At 37.7% G+C, this 26,571-nt stretch overlaps 1 protein-coding gene across 2 annotated transcripts in view; it reads left to right on the forward strand.

Annotated features, from left to right (window-relative positions):
- The window catches only part of rps6ka4 (ribosomal protein S6 kinase, polypeptide 4), a 135,026-nt gene that overhangs the window by 26,098 nt on the left and 82,357 nt on the right, over positions 1-26,571 (forward strand). For both annotated transcript variants that reach the window (XR_005635592.1, XM_039769370.1), the window contains exon 2: positions 10,088-10,159. Coding sequence is in view for 1 of the 2 variants with exons in the window: in XM_039769370.1 (XP_039625304.1) it covers positions 10,088-10,159 (72 nt within the window). In the remaining variant the exon portion in view is untranslated. The remainder of the gene's footprint in view (positions 1-10,087; positions 10,160-26,571) is intronic.

The raw sequence follows: 26,571 nt of genomic DNA on the forward strand, positions 1-26,571 counted from the left end.
TGGAGGCAAGGAAAAACATACTACAGTATTTGTTGGTTTAAGCAGTGGTATAAACAAAAAAAGAAAGTTGATTGAGTGACACAGAGTAGCGGAGTAACTTGAAAGTTCAAGTTCAGAAAGTCATACACTGCCTGAAATAAAAAGAAGTGGTCAGATGTCAAAGTTGCCATGAAAAGTCGAGTCGTAGCCCACCATTGAGTGTCATAAGGAAGCATATTAGAATACAGAGAAAAGAAAAAAAAACAGGGACACGGTGGAAAAAAGGTAGAAGTTTCCATTTCCACGTAGTTTATTTTGTCATTAAAGTACGTCGTAAACTTAATCTTAAAATCAATGTTTAATTTACTAGAGTTTCTCAGATCCCATCATAATAAAGTAGCACGTTAAATGCTTCATATTCTATGTGTTCTGTGTACTCTATGTGTGTGAATCACTACATGCTTCTTAAACAGGCTTTCTCTTACGCCAACAGGACACAGAATATATTACATTCACAATATTACAGCTCTCTGAACATTGTAAATAATAAGATGTATACTTGGTATAATTTTCATGATGATAGGAATTAAAGCATGTATTAAACATGTAGGCAAATTGGCACAGTGGTAGTGATGAGCTGTCCCCCGTCCCGAGATTGTTCCTGCCTCCCGCAAGATGCTTGCTGCGCTGTGTGCAACCTTCGATAAAATAATTTGTTGCAGCAGTACCGTCTCTTTCAAACGTACTAACCTCCAGTTCCTGTCCTTCCTTTTCTTCCTTCAAGTAACGAATCACCACACAATCAGCTCTTTAATAAATGTCGAGCCTATCTGTAAGCTTAGAATGCCGATTCTTCAAAACTTTTAAAGAACATTGAAATATCTTTGTGTTTAATTATTTCATCCATCTATCCATCCAGGGTAGCACCATTCACAGCAAGCATACAGCACAAGGCAGGAACAAACCCTAAATGGGGCACTAGCTTGTCGCTGCCACTGTCCACCGTGTCCACACGTTTAATTATTAACAATATACATTATTTAAATGAAGTGAAAAATTTTTAAGTTAAAAATTTATCTGTATAAAGTAATACATATACTTTACTGCATTTCATTTTAAAAATAATATCAAGAGCTCCAAGAAGATAGCTCCTGGAAATCTAAATTGACTTAGAAGCCAGTTGTCATCATCTTTAAATATGCTCTTTCTTCTATTGAATTGAATTGAATTCCTTTATTGTTATTGTATGGTGCAATGAGATTCAATATGTAAATCCTCCATAAATTTATTTCTCTCTTATAAAAAAAAATTCTTGGAAGGAGACGAGACATGATTTTCTTGGAGAGACACTAATACGTCCCACGAGACTAGTCCACACCCGTGGCTGGATATAAAGGACAAAGAGTAGATGACAAAGTAGAACATCGTAAAGAATTCAAAAATGTTGGCGTGGTACACATACAGAGCAGGTTAGAGATAATGGAAGTACAAAAATTCAAATGTCTCAAAAAAAGGACAGGAAAGATCGCATTAGCGCAGACAAACGGAAATTATTACTTGGTGAAATAACGGAATAGCAAAAAGAGATTGAATATATTGCTCAGATTTAAACTTTACAGTTGTGCTTGAAAATTTGTGAACCTTTTAGAATTTTCTATATTTCATAAATATGACCTAAAATATCATGAGATATTCACTCAAGTCCAAAAAGTAGATAAAGAGAAACCAGTTAAACAAATGAGACAAAAATATTGTACTTGGTCATTTATTTATTAAGGAAAATGATCAAATATTGCATATTTGTGAGTGGAAAAAGTATGTGAACCTTTGCTTTCAGTATGTGGTGTGACCCCCCTTTGCAGCAATAACTGCAACTAAACGTTTCCAGTAACTTTTGATCACTCCTGCACACCGACTTGGAGGAATTTTAGCCCATTCCTCAGTACAGAACAGCTTCAACTCTGGGATGTTGGTGGGTTTCCTCACATTAACTGCTCGCTTCAGGTATTTCCACAAAATTTCGATTGGATTAAGGTCAGGACTTTGACTTGGCCATTTCAAAACATTAACTTTATTCTTATTTAACCATTCGTTGCTAGAACGACTTGTGTGCTTAGGGCCATTGTCTTGCTGCATGACCCACCTTCTCTTGAGATTCAGTTCATGGACAGATGTCCTGACATTTTCCTTTAGAATTCTCTGATATAATTCAGAATTCATTGTTCCATCAATGAAGGCAAGCCGCCCTGGCCCAGATGCAGCAAAACAGGCCCAAACCCTGATACTACCATCACCATGTTTCACAGATGGGATAAGGTTCTTATGCTGGAATGCAGTGTTTTCCTTTCTTCAAACATAACGCTTTTCATTTAAACCAAAAAGTTATATTTTGGTCTTATCTGTCCACAAAACCAATTTTTTAATAGCCTTCTGGTTTGTCCACGTGATCTTTAGCAAACTGCAGACGAGCAGCAATTAGGGAATCCATAGGTAATCGGAAGCCTGGGATTCCCAGGAATGAAACTGCTGTAATTCCCGGGAAACCGGGAACGGCCCAGCTCGCATATATAGTGTGTAAAAGTGTTAAAATCGATCAATAAATAACAGAGTTATAAATAAATACGTTTTTTGGCCCACGGTGTAGTGTTTTGCAGATAAATTTAGTCAACCAGCAGCAGTCGTCAGTCTCCCGGCTCCGACTATGACTGAGTATAGTGGACTGGGAGGAGTCTGCACTCGGCAGCTCAGGAATGCCGGGACAAGGCAGACTTCATTGACGTCTGTCAGACAACAGCTTTGAACAGCAACTTGAAATTGCAGTGTGTCAGTTTGTTGCATCCGCATTATCTGTGCCAAGAAATTTGCCATCACAGAATGATGACAAGAAACTGGATGTATCAGTAAAAGCTGAAATGACGGTGTTTCAGAGCAACGGCAAGCGCGGGCATTGTCTAGAACAAGTGTATCAGTATCTGATCAGGTAGATCACGTTGCTTTAAAAAAAAATTTTTTTAAACGTTAGTCTATCATATATCCTCCCTATGGCATTTGCCACTTGATTGACATACAGGGCGGCCAGTCTGAGATCTCTTTCCTTCTAACGTACTGGTCATCCCACATGCACTTACTTACATGTACTTATATGACAGCATGAACTGCTTGTAGATAAGGTTAGTCTTTTATTGGTGTCAACATATTGCAGTAGTTTTATTAAAAATAAGTGTTGGTCGTTCTAAAACTGTTCAAATGTGAGATGCCCGTGCACTGTGTCATCCCCGGGAGCCCAGGATTCCTGGGAATGACATGCGGGATTCCCGAATTCCCGGGAATGGATAAACCCGCCCGGGAATGGATTCCCTAGCAGCAATGTTTTTTTTTGGAGAGCAGTGGCTTTCTCCTTGCAACCCTGCCATGCACAGCATTGTTGTTCAGTGTTCTCTTGATGGTGGACGCATGAACATGAACATAGCCAATGTAAGAGAGGCCTACAGTTGCTTAGAAGTTGCCCTGGGGTCCTTTGTGACCTCGCCGACTATTACACACCTTGCTCTTGGAGTGATCTTTGTTGGTCGACCACACCTGGGGAGGGTAACAATGCTCTTGAATTTCCTCCATTTGTACACAATCTGTCTGACTGTGAATTCGTGGAGTTCAAACTCTTTAGAGATGGTTTTGTACCCTTTCCCAGCCTGATGAGCTCTTTTTCTGAGGTCCTCAGAAATCTCCTTTGTTTGTGCCATGATACACTTCCACAAACATGTGTTGTGAAGAGCAGACTTTGATAGATCCCTGTTCTTTAAATAACACAGGGTGCCCACTCACACCTGATTGTCATCCCATTGATTGATAACACCTGACTCTAATTTCACCTTCAAACTAACTGCTAATCCGTGAGGTTCACATACTTTTGCCACTCACAAATATGTAATATTCAATAATTTTCCTCAATTAATAAATGACAAAGCATAATATTTTTGTCTCATTTGTTTAACTGGTTTCTACTTTTAGGACTTCAGTGAAAATCTGATGATGTTTTAGGTCATATTTATGCAGAAATATAGAAAATTCTAAAGGGTTCACAAACTTTCAAGCACAACTGTAAGTCGGAGACTTGTAGATCATCTAATTCGTGTTTCCAGCGATAATTAAAAGATTCCAAAAACGTTGGCGTGGTATGAGGTCCCGTGAGACGGAGACTTTTAACATGAGATTTTTTCAAGACACGCCCTACTTACAACTATTTTCAAACAAGACCACGGTCATCTAACCTCAGTCGTGCAAATGCTTTTGGCAGACACACTTCCTCCGCTCTCAGCTCTTATAAATTTTATCAGGACAATAATTTTATACGTTCTAGATGACACGTCAATGACAAAGCGAAGAAGAAAGGACATGGGCAAACATTTGAAAAAGTCATTTTATTTATTAGAGAGAAAGAAACGACATTCACTCACAGGCATACATTGCGTTGTCACGATGCAAGTCCAACCAAAGAATCAAAATTCAATGTGATTTTGAGGAAATGTTAATTCCACATATTGTTTTTACTAAAGTTTTAAAGCAAAATTGAAAATAATACATATGTAACAATTCCCATGAAAATAACAACCTCTTAAAATTGTATATCCGATTAACCAAACCCGGGGGTGGGCGAGCGAGTGAAGCGAGCAGGGGGCATAGCCCCTGTTTTCCTATAAAATGATAAAATAACAGCAACAATAATAATAATAATAAATAAAATGAAAAATATACAATATGAAAGTATAAGTGGCTCAGGTTATGCAGTATTACAAATGTAGTGCAAGTTTACAGTGAGGACTTATAAGTACAAACAGTTATACCAGGAGCACTTGAAGGATTGATAGAGTGGGTTTATAGGTCTTGGGATGAAACTTTCTGAACTGCAAGGTCCGTACAGTAAAGGAATGAAGCGTTTGCCAAATGGGAGCAGTTCAATAGACAGCGTGGCAGCATGTGCTAGAAGCTGTATCCCTATAATTCTCTCCGCTCTTGACACAATCTGCCGTAGAGCTTGCTGATCAACTTCTGTTTAGTTGTGATTCCACACTTGCATACAGTGGGTTAAAATACTCTGAGTGGCGCACTGAGAGTAACAAAACATAGCGCTAAAGCAGCTATGGTATATGGAATAGTCTGGCCATTCTGTGCACCATTATATGGTTACAGGTTGATTACAATCAGACGCCTTAAACTAGAAAACGATATGTGGTTAATTTCAGTGTATTTGATAAAGCGGCATCAGGTATGTGAATCTAAAACATAAAGGGAAACCACACAGGAACTAGCACTTATTTGATGCTGGGTGCCGCCAGTTTGTAAAACCAAGCCGAAAACCTACGTACACATTGGTTTGAGCTGGCGTGAGAATGTGCATATTTAATGCCAAGTTTAGTTTTTATACATCGCAATGTGAGTGCGGAAACGGGCGTACTGTACACAACATTTTTGTGCGTATGCACTGTTTATACATGAGGCCCCAGGTTACAGTATAAAGTTAACTTTCCTGATACAGCACATACTGCCTCACATCGTCTAATTAATAGGGGATGTTAGCTATTTGCTATTTGAGTACGCCTTCATATGTTTTTTTCAGTTTAAGAAATTTTCACCAGGTGTTATTGGTAATTTAGGAATCAGAACACATTAAAGAAAAGTACAGTGGTGCAGCAGGTCATGTTGATGCTTCACAATGCCTAAACTCCATGTGGAGCTTACACGCTTTGTGTTTTTTTTCACAGCCTCTGCCTTTGTCTGACAGACTAAAGACATTCAAGTAGGAAAATGAACTTAATTGATTGCCTTTATATTCAGTTCTGCACCCCGTCTTGTGTCTGCTTCTGCAGGAATCACTTCTAGCTTGTCACAACCCTAACATGTGACAACAGAAGGACAGATTGATGTAAAAAACAAATAAATCAGTTATGATGTAAAAAACAAATAAATCAGTTAAACCTACTATAAGCATTTTTAAGCGTACTATAAGTTTTTTTTTATGCAGGAATGAATATGTGAAAAGATAACTCCATTGTGCAACTGTACTTACAGTCATTTAGTAGGATGTCAAGTTATATTTCTATAATATAAAGCAAATGAAAAGTTGTATTTAATTATATGGTTAAAAATTTAAGTCCAGTTGCTTCAGACATCTCTTAATTTTGTGCAACAGTATATCAGTATTTTTTATAACTTACAGTATATTTTAACTTAGCAGGCTGTTGAGTTAATATAAAACTTAAAAAAATCACACAGCATTATTTACATTTTGAACAAATAACAGATTCCTTTTCACACCGGCATGTACAGTATGAAACTGTAAAGTTCAAGTCTGAAGGCGTAAATTACCTTTTCTTGACTCATTAAGTCATTTCAACTAAACATTGGGATAAAGGTTTACAAGGTTATATTTGTTCAGATGATTCAAATAACAGATTAAATAAAAACAAAGTACTTTTTTGTTGTAAATAAATAACTTGGTTTATTTCTGGTCAGATGTATCTATCAATCAATCTTTGTTTCAATAAGTACCATTCATGTTCAGCTTTAGTACAAAGCATTTTAATAATACATTTTATTTATATAGCGCCTTTCCCACGCTCAAGGCACTCACAGAATTTAAGAAAGAACGGCTGGGTATATAGTATATAGTATTGTACAAACCAAATAAATAAATAGAGAAGATTAAGCCAGTAAATTCAGAGAAAATGCCTACATAACATAATTGATGGCCTAGCATACACACACAGGTTACATGAGCATCTTGACAGAGAGGTAAACTGAGAGAAGGGGAATGAAGTCAAGTAGAGCTAAAAGCCTTCCTGAACAGATGAGTTTTGAGTTGTCTTTTAAAAGAATTCATGGAGTCAGCTGATCTGATTAATTTCGGTAGGTCATTCCAGAGTCTGGGCACTATACAGCTGAAGGCCCTGTCACCCATAGAGTGTAGATTAGTGTGGGGCACAACAAGATTGCCAGAATCAGAGGACCTTAGTGGGCGGGCAGGCACATAGTGATGGAGAAGGTCACTGATGTAGTTTGATGCAAGGTCATTTAAGGCTTTGTAGGTTATTAGTAGAATTTTATATTCAATTCTGTAAGACACAGGGAGCCAGTGAAGACGGAGCAGGATGGGTGTGATGTGCTCAATGCTGTGTGGTTCAATTAAGGACTCTTGCAGCCGAGTTTTGAATAAGCTGGAGCTGTGATATAAGATTAGAAGGGGCACCTGCCAGTAGGGAATTACAATAATTGATGCGGGATGTGATAAAAGCATGGACAAGTTTCTCAGCTTTAGAAAAGGAGAGGTTGGAGCAAACACGTGATATGTTATGGAGGTGAAAGTAAGAAAGTATCTTAATGTGATTTATGTGGGCAGAATAAGAAAGGAGGAATCAAAAATGACACCAAGATTCTTTGCAGTAGAGGCAGGTCTGATGAGATCACCGCCAAGATGGACAGGGAAGGAGCTCATTTTATTAAGTTGCATTTTAGTCCCAATTTGCAGGAGTTCAGTTTTGTTGCAATTTAAATTTAAAGAGTTCTGCTCCATCCAAGGTTTTAATTTCACTGAGGCAAGTTGTGAGCTGAGAAAGCTCTGAAGTTCCACTTTTAACACTGAAGTAGAGTTGACTATCATGTGCATAAAAATGATAACACAGTCCATAGCTACGAATAATCTGGCCAAGGGGAAGCATATAAATAGAGAAGAGAAGAGGGCCGAGGACAGAGCCCTGAGGAACTCCTTGTGTGACTGCCGCTGAGCTGGATCTGTTGATGCCAAGACTAACAAACTCTTGCCTATCAGTCAGATAGGACTTGAACCACTGGAGGGCAGTGCCAGAGATACCCAGCATGTACCCAGCATGTTCTCCATTCTGGACAGTAGAATGCCATGTCTGACAGTGAGGCAATGAGACAATGAAAAGTACTGCTTTATGGTCAGAGAGTCCAAAATCAGTGCTGTAAATGTTGGCAACAGATAGTCCAGAAGTGCAGATCAGATCCAATATATGACCACCAGAGTGGGTGGGAAAATCAACATGTTGTGTCAAGTCAAAAGAGTCCAGTAAGGATAAGAATTCATTTCTCAGTTTAGATGTACAGTATTAATGTCAGTATGGATGTTGAAATCACCAAGAAGGATAATTCTTTAAGAGTAAGACCTTAGGTGGGTTAAAAGTTCAATCAGATCAGATAAGAAGGATGCGTTGTATTATAAAGAACAGTGAGTGAGACGGGACCTGATTCCATTATCAGTTTAAGAGCCGGGCACTCAAAAGACAGTAGACAGTCAATTTGGATTTGTTAGATGTTTAAATCTACTCTGACAATTACTGCAAGCCCACCGCCTTGTTTTGAGATGCAAGGCCCTGTGTGGAAAGTGAAACCAGGTGGAGTCGCCTCTGTGAGAGACGTAAATTTGTTCAGTTTTTACCAAGTTTCCGTCAAACACAGTATATCAAGTTTGGTGTCGGTGATGAATTCTGACAGCACCAATGGTTTGCCATTAAAAAGACATTTTAAAATAAACAGTGAATATATAACCTTTTTATTGCATGCTACAAATTTAGGCTGAAGTGTACATAAAGTATGGTAAAGAAGAAAGTTTGGGAATGAAGACCAGCTTTATTTCCACTACCATCATGATGTGAGGGCCTATCTTGATGAAAATCTAGCCTTGGCATTCACCAGACCTCATGGTAATGGCCTGTGTTTTAATGGTGCCATTTCAAAGATAAGGGTTCTTTTACAAAACCACAGCAGTCGATACATTGAAAATAGTCAATGAAGGAGAATGTGGCCAAATACCAAATGAAAAGATTTGTGATGTTTGCAAATCCACAGGTCCATGTTATCAGCAGTGCCTGGACCAAAGCAGCGAATAGTTTGAACCCATGTGATAACTGATTCAACAATTGCCTTCTTTAATATGAATTGTAAAACTTAGATGCATCTTAATAAAAAATGTATTTATAATTATTTTGCGTATACATTTGTATGGAACACCCGGTATATGAGAGTTGGTATAGTTAACTGAGCTTTTACTTACATCATTATGCGCTATATCCTACATGGCTTTTTTATTTTCACACAATACTAACTTCTTCTTCCATCCATCCATTATCCAACCCGCTACATCCTAACTACAGGGTCTGCTGGAGCCAAGGCAGGAAACAAACACTGGGCAGGGCGCCAGCCCACCGCAGGGCGTGCACACACACATACACCAAGCACATACTAGGGACAATTTAGAACTGCCAGGTCACCTAATCTGCATGTCTTTGGACCGTGGGAGTAAACCAGAGTACCCGGAGGAAACCCACACAGACACAAAGAGAACATGCAAACTCCACGCAGGGGAGGACCTGGGAAGCGAACCCAGGTCTCCTAACTGCGAGGCAGCAGCACTACCCACTGCGCCGCCATGCCGCCCTAACTTCTTATAATGTCTAATAATACCTAAGCTTAGTGCATCCTTATGTATTCATAAATATAACTTATGCAGAGGATGCAAATACGCATGTAAGAGCCAGCTACTATATGTGTGTGACCATGTTTAAAAAGTATTTAAAATGTAAATTTCTGAATGTAATATAGCATATGGTCTACAACATTTGATTTACAAAGTTCAGTCTCTCATTGTCATATTTGTACCCTAATGTGTACAATTTTAGCTACAAAATGTAAAGATAATGATAAGCACATAAATGTAGAGCCATCCCAAACATATGCAATGTAGACAAGTTTTGTTTTGGTGCTCGTGTATGGGCTGCAGCCTTAGCAATCTGCAAAACCGCACCCTTTGTGACTGTAAAATACTAAGATGGAAATTCTCATGTTTTAGTTTACTACATTTTCTGAGCAAAAAATAAAGACAATAAGCAAAATTAAATGATTGTATATATTAATGGAAATTTGCATAAACTGTCATTTAAATGTTATCCCTCTCTTTCCATGGGTTTCCTGTCATATCCCAGTTGTTTATGATTAACCTTCATCTCCATAAATACATATAATTTTATACATATAACTATTTGTTACTGCCAGCATATATGAGTTAACTTTATTTTTTCCCCCTTTTTGTTTATAGCTAATCTAACAGGACACACTGAGAAAGTGGGGATGGAAAACTTTGAACTTCTCAAGGTTCTAGGAACTGGCGGTAAGATCTGAAAAATATTTTGATCACCTTAATCTTAAGTAGAAACTCTCAGTATTTCTCATCTAAGGAAGTATCATACAATTTAAAGTATTGTTAAATATTTGTCTGCTATCAATTTTATCTTAATATCCTCAGTTTGTAACTAAATGTTTAATGTACATAAACTTATTTTAACAGTATTAGTGTTTAAAACTGTAACTTTTTATTTAATTACTGTGAATAATATTGCATTACACATAGCATAATGTATGATCTCAACTGGTGTCTTGGTTCAGTATATCCTGGGATCAGAGATTATTGATTGTTAAAAACACAGAGGTGTAATCAGGAGGATTATTCTAATAAAATTTCAGTATTTAAGTATTCTAATAAACATATTATAGTGTCATGGTGTTGTGTAGATGCTTTTATTTTTGGTACAATTTTTCATATATCCATTTACTATGCAGCAGTGTAAAAGGTAGTCGCTTATTTTTAGAAATCATTGCTCCTTATCACTGGTCAATAAAATTGCACTTTATGATGTGTCATATTTTTTGGGGGGTACTGTAGCCACTGAACATCCAGGGACTTTTTTCATATTGTCTGAGCCCGCATTTACTTTTGGGAGACCGAGTTCAATAAAAATACTGGGCAGTTTTTTGATGGCGATTCCCTCTGGAAATCCAAAATAAAAACATAAAGAAAATTTAATGTAAAAGCTCCTACAAGGACGTGTTGTTGATGTTGTGATGAAGACTTAGTCAAAGTCAGAACCCATATCTAAAAAGCACTTTGTGTTGGTATGTTTTATGTATTTGCTTAATGATCTATCAATTAGCCAGTTTTTATTCTATACAGTGCCATTGACGGTGAGAAATTACTGTGAAATTAAAAAAATATATGAAAAAATGAAACAGTTTAAGTTCCATAGAAAAGGGAATCTAAACCATAATAAAAATACTGGGTAGCAGTAACACAGAAATAAAAGTTTCTGTGCCTCTAATGAAGGATGGAAAAATCTAAATACAAAAGAGCTAACATAATAAGTTAGACTTACAGACTAGCAAAGGAAGACGTATGCAGAGTATGGAAACCACAATGCATAACCATCAAGGTTATGTTGAGGGTTTAGAAAAAAGAAATGGCAGGCATCATTGCATCTTGTATCAGTTTGTGCAGCGTAAGCAAACAAAGGCATGTTCTCAGATGTGTTCGATGTCAGAATTAATAACAACATTTATTTATATAGCACATTTTCATACAAAAAATGTAGTTCAAAGTGCTTTACAAAATGAAGAATAGAAAAATAGAAGACACAATAAAAAATAAAAATAAGTCAACGTTAATTAACATAGAATAAGAGTAAGGTCCAATGGCCAGGGTGGACAGAAAAACAAAAAAACTCCAGGCTGGAGAAAAAAATAAAATCTGTAGGGATTCCAGACCATGAGACCACCCAGTCCCCTCTGGGCAATCTACCTAACATAAATCAAACAGTCCTCTTTGTATTTAGGATTTTCATGGAAGGAACTGATGATGATGGTCACATGGACTTCTGGCTTTCAGTCCATCAATGTTGGTGCATCATGATGCTTTGAGTAGGTGGTGGTGGCGCAGGCCGCCACCATAAAGAAACCGGAAAAAGAAACAGAAGAGAGAGTAGGGGTCAGTATGGATTTTGGAGCCACTATGAATAGTTATTATGAAGAATTGAACATACAGAGTATCAGTATTAAGTTAAAGTGAAGTTATGAAAAGGCCATGTTAAAGTAATGTGTTTTCAGCAGTGTTTTAAAGTGCTCTGCCGTATTTGAGTGGCGAATTCCTATTGGCAGGCTATTCCAGATTTTAGGTGCATAACAGCAGAAGGCCGCCTCACCACTTCTTTTAAGTTTAGCTTTTGGAATTATAAGGAGACACTCATTTGAGGATCTAAGGTTACGATTTGGAATATAACGTGTCAGGCATTCCGATATATAAGATGGGGCGAGATTATTTAAGGCTTTATAAACCATAAGCAGAATTTTAAAGTCAATCCTGAATGACACAGGCAACCAGTGTAGTGACATCAAAACTGGAGAAATGTGTTCGGATTTTCTTTTCCCAGTTAGGATTCTAGCAGCTGCATTCTGCACTCGTTGCAAGTGATTTATGTCTTTTTGGGTAGTCCTGAGAGGAGTGCGTTACAGTAATCTAGTCTACTGAAAACAAAAGCGTGAATTAATTTCTCAGCATCTTTCAATGATATAAGAGGTCTAACTTTTGCTATGTTTCTTAAGTGAAAAAATGCTGTCCCAGTGGTCTGATTTAAAATTCAGATTACAGTCAACGGTTACCCCTAAGTTTTTACTTCCGTCTTAACTTTTAATCCTAATGCATCAAGTTTATTTCTGATAACCTCATTGAATCCATTATTGCCAATTACTAAAATTTCAGTTTTCTCTTTATTTAGTTTGAGAAAATTACTATTCATCCATTCAGAAATACCAGTAAGACATTGTGTTAGTGTATCGAAAGAGTCGGAGTCATCAGGTGCTATTGATAAGTACAGCTGTGTGTCATCAGCATAGCTGTGGTAGCTCACGTTGTAACCTGAGATAATCTGACCTAACGGAAGCATGTAGATTGAGAAGAGCAGCGGACCCAGGATAGAGCCTTGTGGAACACCATATGGGATATCATGTGTCTTTGAGATTTGATTACCACAACTAACAAAGAATTTTCTCCTGCCAGGTAGGATTCAAACCAATTTAAGACACTGCCAGAGAGGCCCACCCATTGACTAAGGCGATTTCTAAGAATATTATGATCAATGGTGTCAAATGCAGCACTCAGATCTAAGAGGATGAGAACAGATAAATGGCCTCTGTCTGCATTTACCGCAAGTCATTTACTACTTTAACGAGTGCAGTTTCTGTGCTGTGATTTGTTCTGAAACCTGACTGAAATTTATCAAGAATAGCATGTTTATTGAGGTGGTCATTTAACTGCATAATGACTGCCTTCTCTAGAATTTTACTTAAGAAGGGCAGGTTAGAGATGGGTCTAAAATTTTCAAAGGCAGAGGGTCAAGATTATTTTCTTGAGCAGGGGTTTAACTACAGCAGTCTTAAGACAGTCTGGAAGACCCCGTATCTAATGAATTAATATGTCCAGAATATTGTCAATTAGCACGCCTGATATTTCTTTGAAAAACCTGGTTGGTATTGGGTCAAGGGCAGGTGGAGGGTTTCAGTTGAGAGATTATACTATGTAATTCAGGTAAATCTATCCTGGTGAAAGCATTTAATTTGTTTATAATGGAGTACCGGGGCTTTGGAGGTTCTGCAGTGTTGGGGAGATATACTATGTTATCTCTAATATCATTAATTTTTGATTGAAAAATACAGCAATGTTCTCACAGGTTTCACTGGAAGTATTCTGGGGGCATTCCTTTGTGTTACCTGGGTTTAACAGACGATCAATTGTTGAAAATAAGACTCTGGGATTACTAGCATTGTTATTTATAATATTAGAGAAATAGCGCCTCTCAAGGCGGACTGTGTTATTGTATTCTGTTATTTTAACCTTCAATATCTCATAATGGATAGTTAGTTTAGTTTTCCTCCATTTACGCTCAGCTCTACGACATGTTCTTTTAAAATCAGACACTCTATGGGTCTTCCATGGAATAACAATACTAGAAGATTTTTTAACTGTCTTTTCAGGTGCAACTATGTCAACAGCAGCTCTTACTTTAGAATTAAAGTATTTATATTTACATTATCCTCGCTATTATAGTTAGCACTATAAACAGACTGATTGCTTAGAATGTTTGTAAGTTTTAAAGCTGCTGATGAGTCAAAGAAGCGTTTTTTAACAATATGCTTCTCATGAGTGTTTTCTATCATTGTTTCTGTATTAAATAGTAGAAGGAAATGGTCTGATAGATCAATATCAATCACCTGCTTTAAATCGACTTTAAGTCCTTTAGTAATCAGTAAGTCTAACGTATGACCTGCTTTATGTGTAGGTTGTACACAAAATAATAAGTCTCACAAATAATATTTTTATGTACTGTACAATAAATTATTCTACATTTTTGCAGATTTTTTTTCCCCACATTAAGGGACATTTTTCACCACAAGTTCCAACTTATATACAACACTGAGTTGCACACGTCCATGGTAACAAAACTTGTTTGTAATCCAAGACCCACCTATACCTGAAAGGCCATGGAAGAAAAAATGGCATCATTCCAACTAGAGGTGAATTCTTGTCTATTAATTTCTAAGAAATTCATTTTGAAATGAAGCATTAATAGCAAATGCAATTCTGCATTTTGGTCCATGTCAAGGAAGGATTCCGTTAATGTCAAGTAAAATAAATAAATCTTCATGTCCTGTCAGTTTCTTTAGACAGACACTTTTTTGGCTATATTTTCAGTACCTTGGACAGTCTGCTGGTGCTGCTTTAAGGTACATAACTTTTTTATTCTTTTTTTCATCCTACAAACTCCACTCATCCATTAGTTTTGGGAACCAAGTTAGTCAATTACAGGGAGCCAGAGCATATCACAGCAGCACTTAGCAAGAGCAATGAACTCTGGTACTTGCCTGGTTTCCAGTACCACCTTACCTAACAGACTTGTTGTACTTTAAAGCTCAATGACCAAACTTTTTTCTTTGGCTTCTTTAATAATGCCCACTTTAGCACCTTTTTGTTGCTGTTTCCTTCACAGGAGTTTGTTTGGCCTGATTTTGATAGCATTTGCCTCTATTTGCAAGTTAAATGCTGGTGATAATCTGTCTAATTAGCTGAAGGCATCCTAATCCAAATGTTTTTTCTGGGGATCAGAGGTTAAACAGAAGCTGCAACCACTAAAAGAGAGTAGCATGCACTGGCTTCAACTTTTTTTATGCTCTGTAATATGCCTCCCTTAAGACTGAGATCTGTGCAAGTAACATTTTTGGTTAGAGTCAGGGGTTCATGGGCAATTTAAAAATTTTTGTAAGAACAATTTGAAATTTGTCACATCCTTTCAAAATTAGAAATGCCCTAGATGTTTCTACACATTTACAGTGGTGTGAAAAACTATTTGCCCCCTTCCTGATTTCTTATTCTTTTGCATGTTTGTCACACAAAATGTTTCTGATCATCAAACACATTTAACCATTAGTCAAATATAAAACAAGTAAACACAAAATGCAGTTTTTAAATGATGGTTTTTATTATTTAGGGAGAAAAAAAATCCAAACCTACATGGCCCTGTGTGAAAAGTAATTGCCCCTTGTTAAAAATAACCTAACTGTGGTGTATCACACCTGAGTTCAATTTCCGTAGCCACCCCCAGGCCTGATTACTGCCACACCTGTTTCAATCAAGAAATCACTTAAATAGGGGCTGCCTGACACAGAGAAGTAGACCAAAAGCACCTCAAAAGCTAGACATCATGCCAAGATCCAAAGAAATTCAGGAACAAATGAGAACAGAAGTAATTGAGATCTATCAGTCTGGTAAAGGTTATAAAGCCATTTCTAAAGCTTTGGGACTCCAGCGAACCACAGTGAGAGCCATTATCCACAAATGGCAAAAACATGGAACAGTGGTGAACCTTCCCAGGAGTGGCCGGCCAACCAAAATTACCCCAAGGCGCAGAGGCGACTCATCCGAGAGGTCACAAAAGACCCCAGGACAACGTCTAAAGAACTGCAGGCCTCACTTGCCTCAATTAAGGTCAGTGTTCACGACTCCACCATAAGAAAGCGACTGGGCAAAAACGGCCTGCATGGCAGATTTCCAAGACGCAAACCACTGTTAAGCAAAAGAACATTAGGGCTCGTCTCAATTTTGCTAAGAAACATCTCAATGATTGCCAAGACTTTTGGGAAAATACCTTGTGGACTGATGAGACAAAAGTTGAACTTTTGGAAGGCAAATGTCCCGTTACATCTGGCGTAAAAGGAACACAGCATTTCAGAAAAAGAACATCATACCAACAGTAAAATATGGTGGTGGTAGTGTGATGATCTGGGGTTGTTTTGCTGCTTCAGGACCTGGAAGGCTTGCTGTGATAGATGGAACCATGAATTCTACTGTCTACCAAAAATCCTGAAGGAGAATGTCCGGCCATCTGTTCGTCAACTCAAGCTGAAGCGATCTTGGGTGCTGCAACAGGACAATGACCCAAAACACACCAGCAAATCCACCTCTGAATGGCTGAAGAAAAACAAAATAAAGACTTTGGAGTGGCCTAGTCAAAGTCCTGACCTGAATCCAATTGAGATGCTATGGCATGACCTTAAAAAGGCAGTTCATGCTAGAAAACCCTCAAATAAAGCTGAATTACAACAATTCTGCAAAGATGAGTGGGCCAAAATTCCTCCAGAGCGCAGTAAAAGACTCATTGCAAGTTATCGCAAACTCTTGATTGCAGTTATTGCTGCTAAGGGTGGCCCAACCAGTTAGTAGGTTCAGGGGGCAATTACTTTTTCACACAGGGCCATGTAGGCTTGGATTTTTTTTTCTCCCTAAATAATAAAAACCATCATTTAAAAACTTCATTTTGTGTTTACTTGTGTTATATTTGACTAATGGTTAAATGTGTTTGATGATCAGAAACAGTAAGAAATCAGGAAGGGGGCAAATAGTTTTTCACACCACTGTAATTAGCAAAAACAGACTTTTTACTTTTCATCATATTCAAAATAATTCATTAATCCTGTATGATTATAGCAAATAATAGAGAGTGAGCTGACATTTTACTACTGTAAATAAAACAGAATCTTAGCTTAGGTCAGATTCATATTTTAAGTGGCTGGTGGCGAAATGTCAGACAGGAGGAAGCAAAATGTAAAAACTGAAACTGGAGTAGTGGTCGGCTTTTTTTCTCTGTATGTGGTACAAGGAGCAAAACACTGGATCTCACTAACTGTAGCTCTAATCCACTCTCTTTGGAACAAGTTGCACTAAGAGATATACAAAAACCCAGACCTCCCATAATCATACTCTCTCACAAACAACACTTTTTGCATAGTGGTGCAAGATCAACATACATTCCTCTCATACATCTTGTCTGACAAACAGATTTTTGTCGCACAGTCCTCTGTTTCAGCTATGCCTGCCTTGTGCCTGGCGCCTTTCTACATTTATATTTAATGCTGTTGATAATGTTGGCCATAATTTAGGTACCTTACCTATAGTCAGTCCTCTGTATCTGTAGGTTTTCAAACAAAAAAATTCCAGAGAGTTCTAAAAAGCAAGGCTTGAATTTGCATCTCACTGAGCACTATGCTGAATCAATGCAAATGAAGTGATGCCACCATTTCACAAATTTTCAGTCTTTATCCGGCACTTGTTGTTGGAGCATTGTTTGCCGTGTATCTTGTTTGTTCTGTACTTCTGTTGTTTTTACCCTTTTCTTCGGAAAAAAAATGGCACGTAAAAAGCAATTAAATGGTCAAAACAGTCCCTCAAAGGCTAAGAGAGAGCATCATGTGCTGTCTCTCAATGAGAAAGTACAAATCCTAGATCTTTAGGAAAGTGACATGTTGTTTGCTGAAGTGGTTAGTAAGAACAAATCAAAGATTCACACAACAGAGCTGAAAGAAGTTGAGTTTTGTGGAAGTGTTAGTGCTGTCCTATACAAAGGCAAAAATGGTCTCTCTGGTTAGTGATAAAGTGCTTGGAAAGACTGAGAAAGAATTAATTGTGTAGTTAGAGGTTACGTCACAGAAACATACCTCTGTTGATGGCAAAATTATGTGTGCACTTGGCCTCTATGAGCACTACTGTGAGTGGGTTGAGCTGAGTGAGAGGAAAGAGTTGAAGGCTAGTAAGGGATGGCTTCCTACCTGTGTAAAGCGCTACAGTCTTAAGAGCTTAAAGATCATGGGATGATGCATTAGGTATTACAATTAATCTAGAGACGATTTAAAATGTACAGGATGATGTGTGTAGGTTATATACAAATACTACTCCATTTTATATAAGAGACTTGAGCATTCGTGAATTTTGGTAGCCATGGGTGGGTCTTGGAACCAAATCCCTACAGATACAGAGGGATGACTGTACAGGCTGTCCCTGGGTTATGTACGAGATAGGGACTGTAGGTTTGTACTTAAGTTGAATTTGCATGTAAGTTGGAACAGGTACATTATTTTAATAAATGCTATTGTTGACTGACTGTAACCAAGTGTTCTGCCAATGAATGATGGAGTTTCACCCCTCTCTGACCTTTTTATTATTTCTACTTTATTTTCAATGGTGATGGTTTTTCTCTTCTTTACTGTATCACCAGCACTTGCATCAGATTTGTGTTTCAGAGACATTGTTGAGGGTGAAGACAAAAAATTAAGATGAGCTCTTCTGCACAGCCCTGTACACGTTTTCACAGCAGGAAGGCACCCGTCAACACATCTGATGTACTGACAAGAGACAACTTCCTGCTATGTACGTAACAGTACAAGCAGGCTTGCTATTGAGAATGAATGGGGGCATCGATTAGAGGTTCATCACCAGCCCACCTCACAGTCACCTCCATTACAGTATGCTGCCTGCAGCGTCCGCTCACCGACAACAAACACAGTGCAGCCAAAGGCGGGAAGTGAACCGCCTATCCCCAATTCAACAGGCTACCATACGAGGCATACTACAAGGCTACCCCCGCCACCCCGTTCACACTCAATGGCCTCCGTTCTGCCACAACCGGGTCATCGCTTACAGTATTACCAGCCGCCACCGAGAACAAACGGGGCAGCCGTGTGTGCTGGGCGGGCAGTGAAACGCCACCTTCCACTCCATCCAGCCTGCTTCCAGTCAGGAGCAGTAGCTGCAGTGGTGTAGTGGGCGGGCAGCGAACAATCGTTCTGCGCACGAGCGATAGCTGTAGCCCCGGTAACTGTGGACCATGGGTCACCGCTTGCTGCTGGGAGCCGCCCGAGGGCCACTAACTGCGTTAGCAGCGAAATCACCCACCTCCAGCCACTGCTTGCAGCATCCCCTGGCCGAACATGACAGAGCGGCAGTTACTGAGGCGCATGCGTCGCAGCTCTGGCCTCGTTCGTAAGTCGTAGGTTGGATGTCCGTAACCTGGGGACTACCTGTAGTTAATTTTTTACAATTAAAGGTGCCTCCTTGTCTATCAGAAGGTTCTGCTGAAAAAAATCACTCATTGTTTACCATTAGCTTTGCATGTTAATCTTGAGGTTTTTCTGACTTATCAAATGAATTAACTTCAAGTCACTCTGAAACAGCCTGATACTGAGCTTTATAAAATATAATACTAGGGGGCTTCTCCCCCTGCTCGCTACGCACCAGCCACTTCGCAGCTCTGCTGCTCGCATATGTGGATTTCACTTTCACCAACCAACAAATCTTTTAATTCTTGCGGATTTGCTGCTTCATTGGGAAGAAGCACTACTTTTCCTTGATGGCAATACTAGATGATCAATAAGTCTCAGACTTAAAGTTTAAATCCAAACAATATATTCGATCTCTTTTCGTCGTTCCGTTATTTCACCGAGTAATAATTTCTGTTTGTTTGTGCTAATGCGATCTTTGCTATCATTTTTTGGAGACTTTCGAATTCTCGTACTTTCATTATTTCTAACCTGCTCTGCATGTGTATCACACCAACGTTTTTGAACCTCTTTACGGTGTTCTACTATGTCATCTTTGTCTTTTATTTCCGGCACCTGGCAAGGTTAAATCTCTTGGCACAAAGTATCGTCTCGCGGGACTTGAAAGTATCTCTCTGAAAAAGTCACATCTCGTCCCCGGATTTTTTTATATAATAGAGAGATATTTGGAGTGTGGAGATCCCTGCATTAAACGCAATGTGCCTTCTTAAGGTTAAGTTTCAAAGCTGTCCTGAATATGTTAAAACACCAAAATGCATTTTCCTAATGCCAGTTTATTTAATTATGTTTAGAGCTAAACAATATTGTTGAGTGAAATGTGAGTTGAAAGAAGCTGTGAGGCTGAATGTTATTAGCATATTTTTTATCTTCTATCACCTAATCATAATTAAAGCTAATCAAAAACAGCATCTGATACAACAGTATCCTTTTAGTGACTAACAGTACAAAAATGGGTCTGTTGAACACAAACAGTCATTGTTGTATCAGCAGATGGAAGGTTCTGAACACATCTTAGAAAAGTGAATGAGATATTGCACTATAGTCAGGACAGGAAACAACAGGCTATGTACGTTGAATAGTCCAGACTTTGTTGAAATTATTTTTAAGGAAAGTGAGTAGCTACCTATGCACTGGTAAAAAGAAGGTTAGAGGCTTTGTCAGAACAATCTGAGAAACTTGTGAGCAGAGTAAGCAATCGCTGGAGGTTGATGTTCCTTTATCAGTTTGGCAGAGTATGTCAGAAACAAATAGTCCAGGAGCACTAAACCAAGAAGCAGCAGAGAGCTCCAGTTATTGGTGCGTCCTGTTATGTAGAACAGCTGGGGCATCACAAAAACAAAGCATGCCTGGCACTTTTAAAAGGCTCTGTGGTTCAGTGATGTAGATGTATTTAGTGTTACCTGAGGGAAGTGCTACAGAGCTCACTAGCAATAAGAAGAAACACATTTTCAAATTTGTTAGTTATTTTGTTATTGTTACACACTTGCAAAACAAGGAGGGCAATGACAAACGTATTGATAATGCTCTTAGCGACGAGGGTGAACATTTGTTTTTACATCTAAACATTCTCCAGCCCCTTGTCACTGTGTAACTATTAAACGGTACTATAGATATCTAGACACTAACACTCTCAAAAAGGAGTTGACGTTTGAAATGAAAATGCAGTAAAACTTTGTCTTCTTTCTAGCTGTTTCTGAGATGTAATCATTTGTACAAAATATGATCTGACTTTTTATCCCTACCATAAACAAATTTTGAAACTGTACAAACCTAACCCACATTTCACATGATGTTTTAAGTTTGCAGAAGTGTAGTGGGTTTGCAGACACCTAGTTGCTGGTAATTAAAGAAAAGCATTGTGGCGCACACACATGCTGCCATCTCCCCTGTGCCAATTCTGCTGCCATATTTGATATTTTGGAGAAGAAAATGGGATAGATTTTAGTTTTAAGTTCAAAATAGGTCAATATCAGTTATTCGTATAAAATTTGAGTACTGACAATCCCTTTTAAAACAAATTTATTATTATTTCTTGTTTGTCTGACACCTTTATCCAAGGCAGCTTATGCCATTCGAAATACAGGCAAATGATGTGTTGTAATGGTTAAGGCTTTGAACCTAGGACGTCAAACCCTGAGGTTGTGGGTTCAAATCTCACTATTGACAATGTGACCATGAGTGAGTCACTTCACCTGCCTGATCTCTCACTTAAAAAAAAACAACAATAGAAATGTGACTAATTGTATCTCAAATTAATTGCATTGCTATGATCACAGAAGAACTGAATTTCAACAGATGTCCGCATTTTTTTTGGCTTACAATTTTGAGTTTATGCAGTAAAGTTGTGCATGCTGGGTTCATTCTGATGGTAAACTGGCCCTGTGTGTGGGATTGTGACTAAGCCCTGAGATGGACTAAAACCAACTGCATGGTTAATTCTTGCCTTCCATCTGATGCTACTAGTATAGGATTCTGAATTGGGTTTTGAAAATGTTATGTTAATTAGAATTCAGAGTAAACAGTATCGATTGATTTATTGACTTATTGTTAATTCAGGCTCATACTTAAGCATATAAACTGTTTTTTCCTTTCCTTTTCCCTTCTAATGCATAAAGTTTGTGTACATTAATTTCTGTTTTTGCCTATTTGATGTCACAGATGTGGACAAGTGTTGTTTAAGTTATTATAATACACTATATGTATTTTTTCAAGTTATGGTTTAAGTATCTATATTTTATTTCATGCTCACTAGTTCATAGCTTTGTAGAATACACACCATTATAATTACTTTTTGGTTTATTTTTTGACAGGTTCATACTGAAATACAGTTTAACATGTGCCTTAGATATGAAGTGTAATTATTTCATTACTTTGCTCCGCCATGCTGTTAGAAATGTAACCTGCCCATCCACTAAGGGACAGTTTGAGCCAATGTATAATACGTATAGACAATGTTGCATTCAAGGTGACAGGATTCCAGTATAGCGCAGGCACTTACTCTGGCTCACTTTTTTAAGAGCAGCAAACAATTGCCAAATTTATAAAGCAAATTCTGATTACTATTGGACCTGTCTCCACCACATTTTACACAAATTCCCCATTTTTGCAGGGGTAGAACACAGGCATAGGCTCATTCCAAAATATTTTCCCTGCTGGTAACTTCATTTAGTGACCACAGCTGCACTTTTTTTGGGAAGTACCCCGTGGTGGCTTTTTTGGAACTTGGTACAAGTGTTCAAATTTTTTCCCCATGATGAGTTTAGTCAGTGATATTTTGGCTTTGAAACAAAGTTTTTTTTTTGTTTTTTTTTTTCTTTTCATTTTGGGATAAAAGCTTCCATTGTGATAGTCTAAGGACAAGGCTAATTGTTGTGTTTAAAGTTATCACCTGCAGCAGTTACTTTATATTGGAGTTATTTCTTTAAATAAATGTTTCACTGCTGCTTCAAAATATTCACGCAGATTGTATATAATCAAGCTATAGTATGTCTAGTATGAGTAACTCTATTACTTTTTTCAGTTGGAAAATGATGAGTGCTGCTGTCTTGATGCTCTAAGGATCCCAGTCTGGTCTCTGTCTGGATGGAGTGTGGATATTTTTCCTGTGTTCTTGTGTGTCCTCAGAATTACATGATGTACCTAGCAGGTTATTTGGGGAGCTTGTTCTAGCATGAGTAAGTATGGGTGGGTGCTTGCAATAGACTGGCATCCTGTCCAGGGGTGTTTCCCTACCTTGCCCCCTAGTTCGGTTGAGGTTGTCCATACTGTGACCCTGTAAAGAAAAAACAAGTACAGAAAATACATACATGGATGGATAGTTCTTTAAGGCATGGGTTATCCCATTGTAATAAATTACTAACGCTTCAGAGAAAAATGAGAAAACACATTCGCAACCTTGTATTTTATTTTAGGGTGAAGAATGCAGGAAATTTTAAGCATGGGGTTGTGTAGGTTTCAGAGTAGCTAGTGCGAGGTAATTACCATATCACAGAAAAGTATTAGCTTGTGCATATCTTTTTTTTAAATATGCATCTAAGTTGAAAAACTATCTGATTTTTAAATACACCTGTTTTTGTATTCTCAGCATTAATACATCAATCCAGATCTCTTGACAGTTATGTTGCACTTAATTTATATAAAACAAAACTTTGTTCAGCACAGGCAGTAGTTAATGATAAGTGTATTTTCTCTTTTGCTACATGTTTTCATACATTAATGAAAAATAATAATGCCACATTCAAAAAATAAAACATTTTTACTGTATATCCATAGCAATGTAGTGCAAAAATGATATTTACTCAGAGCAGTGGTGCATGTCTGTGTTTGGCTACCTTCTTAAACATGTTAGAAAATGTATTCATGGTGCAGCATTCATGCGCAATGTATGACTTGATTAACTGATTTGAAAGTTGAAGCACTGTACATTTTTTTTATTTGCTTCATCAAAAAATCGGGTATCCCATTTAGTTGATTCAATTTTTTTATAATAGACCATATTCTAAAATAACTGCAATAACAAAATGCAATTACATGTGTTAGTAGAGTACGTTAAAAGTGTGGTTTTAGCAGCACTTCAATACGTCATGTAGTTAAAAATACAGCTTGTCAGGTCTTAGTACCTTTCATAGGCAGCAGATTCCAACTTAAATTAGCTGAGATTTATGGCCCTGTTTAGTTGTTTGTGGAAGGTTTGTGACCAATTGCAGTTCAAATTTCTTGAAAATGTTTGACAAATGTACCTGATGAAGAGTTAAAATTCCATATGATGAACGAGGACCATGATGGAGAGTAGATCTGGAGCTTTGAAGATGAATTGTTTTCAGTGTAAATACTGAGTACATTATTTGTTCACTTGATGCTTATTGAGTGACACTTAGTAATTATTTTGCTCATTCATTCATTTCTAGATAAGTGAATTTTTTACTTTTATGGTTAAGCGGCAGGAAAAGTGAGCTGTCCACTCCTTCGCAGCCTGTGTTAGGATTCATTTTGTTGTCAGGAGCTGCTGCTGAACAAGTAAAAGAAGAAAATATACAAGATAACGCTGGGGTGGACAAATCGGTAGTCTGGGCACATGGGATTACACATTTTTAATTTCAAGCAACCAAAATACAAGCTCAGAAAGCTTGGGGACTACCAGATGTTTTGGATATATTGTCAATGCAATGTTTTCCTAATCAAACACAATTTGATAGAAACAGTAGGCACAATTCTTCATGTATGATCGTAACTTTGGTGTCGATTTTTAAAGACAGCTGCTTATAGTACATCGGACTGCTGTAACAACCATCTAAAATCCATGTTTTTACTTCTGAAAGCAGCACAGCAAAAATGACATGAAGTGTGGCAACATGTACCTGGTTTTCACTGCGTGCTGTGCACGGAATATTTTCTAACTATGTGGCAATGCGCCCTGCACCCTGTCTGGAGAATTTTAAGAAGAGGCTATTTATGTAGGTGTCAGAATCATGAATGAAGGGCTGAATATGGGGCAACAGGTGATCACAGCACAAGGAAGACATGCAGTAATATTTGAAGGCCATCTCTTCATGTACGTTACCTACTCAAGATTATAAATTCTTCCACCCTTTGCCGCGTTTGGTTAATGAGTATGCATGTATAGGACTCACACTAGTGAACAATATAGTGAAATTGCACCATAAGTCTATAAAGCACGCAAGATAAACAATATCATTAGCTGTAAATCAGCTGGGGCAGTGAGGGCGAGAATGCAAAAGATAATTGCATCCTCTTGTCATTTATTGTGATTATAAATAAAGTAATAATTAAAAAGAGAAGAGGAAAAGGTGAACTGTTGCTTCAGTACCAGTTTCAAGTAAAAAGAATCCTAACTAGAAACAGCATTATGACAAAAATAAATAGAAAACACGTGGTCAAGTACTGGAATAATTTTTCCAGCATATTAAATACAGAGAATATTCTACAACAAATAAATAGTGACGACCGAAGGGACGGAAAAGCATCACAACAAAGTCAGAGAATGTACCATGCTACGTGCAGAGAGAATCCAGAAACCACATATAAAACAGATCCTTTGTTTTCAAGTAAAACTAATTTTAGGGTTGAAAAGGCGAGACAGCACAGTAACATTAGATTTTTTTGCTAATTAGCCTGCAATTCCAAACGCATGCTAATGGAGTGTGGAGTCATTTCATGAAATGTACACTGCTGCAGTAGGTAACTCACTTCAAGTGACAGAGCTTGGTACTGCTGAAAAAAAAAACCTAAGGTACTCCGCGACATGTTGATATCATGTGATGACTTAAATGTTCCAACAGTGCTCCTGTCACAAATGTTCAAGTATTCAGTGATAGAAAGTGGACATTAACCTTTTGAAATCAGAGGACTATGCTCCATTAAAGAGAGTAAAATAAGATGCCTGTCATTAAATGATATGTACTCTCGTCTTCTAACAGGTATACTGATGGTTGTGAAAATGCTCCTTACTACTACCCCAAAAACTGCCAGATGGGAACATGCTTTTTCAGGCCTAAAACTCATCCTTACTAACGTGAGGAACCGCTTAATGGTCCAAGTGTGACAAATTTTTAATGCTGTTGTATACATAGATCACTGGCTGTGGTGAACTAAAAGTGTATGATGTTGTAATGGACATATTTCAGTTCAGAATAATCCTGAGGGTCGAACTGACGTTTTGACAGAGAAATTAATTAGTGAAGTCTAAATTAGGTCTGAGAATATAATATCAATGCAGTATATCAGTTCATTTTTAATAAAATACTTTTGTGTACATTGGAAAAAGATCACACATCAGCATGAGATATTCCTTTAAATTCATGTTTAGTAAAATATTCTCTTCCAAGGTGGATGAGTGCTGTGCATTCATGTACAACAAAACTTTACAAATAATCGTTGCTGTAAAAAGTTGTTACGTAATCCTCCACTTCGTATGTAAAGAAAGACTTCCAGGCTTGATGGTAACGCAGCAGACTACCTTATGCATTTAAAGTTTGTCCACCCCTCTCTCAAGATAAATTTAAAACGGTAAAGTAATCCATAACTGAAGTCACATAGAATATTTCTGTATTTTAAGACAGACAAGTTCTCAAATTCGTAAGTGCTTTTCAATAGGAGATTTAGAAATTTCAAAAATTTGTACAACATGCACAAACAATCCAGACATTTGAGATATCTCAATAAAAATATAACTTTTGTGAAAATTTCCTTGAAGATTAAATGCGACAAATTTCAAAAGTTCGGTCCACATAAGTTGTTTCTTGTGGATAGTCTAACAGGCAGAGAGGCAGACATGGTAACCATGGTAGGTAC

Source organism: Polypterus senegalus, chromosome 11 (assembly GCF_016835505.1).
Source record: "Polypterus senegalus isolate Bchr_013 chromosome 11, ASM1683550v1, whole genome shotgun sequence".
Classification (NCBI taxonomy): Eukaryota; Metazoa; Chordata; class Cladistia; order Polypteriformes; family Polypteridae; genus Polypterus; species Polypterus senegalus.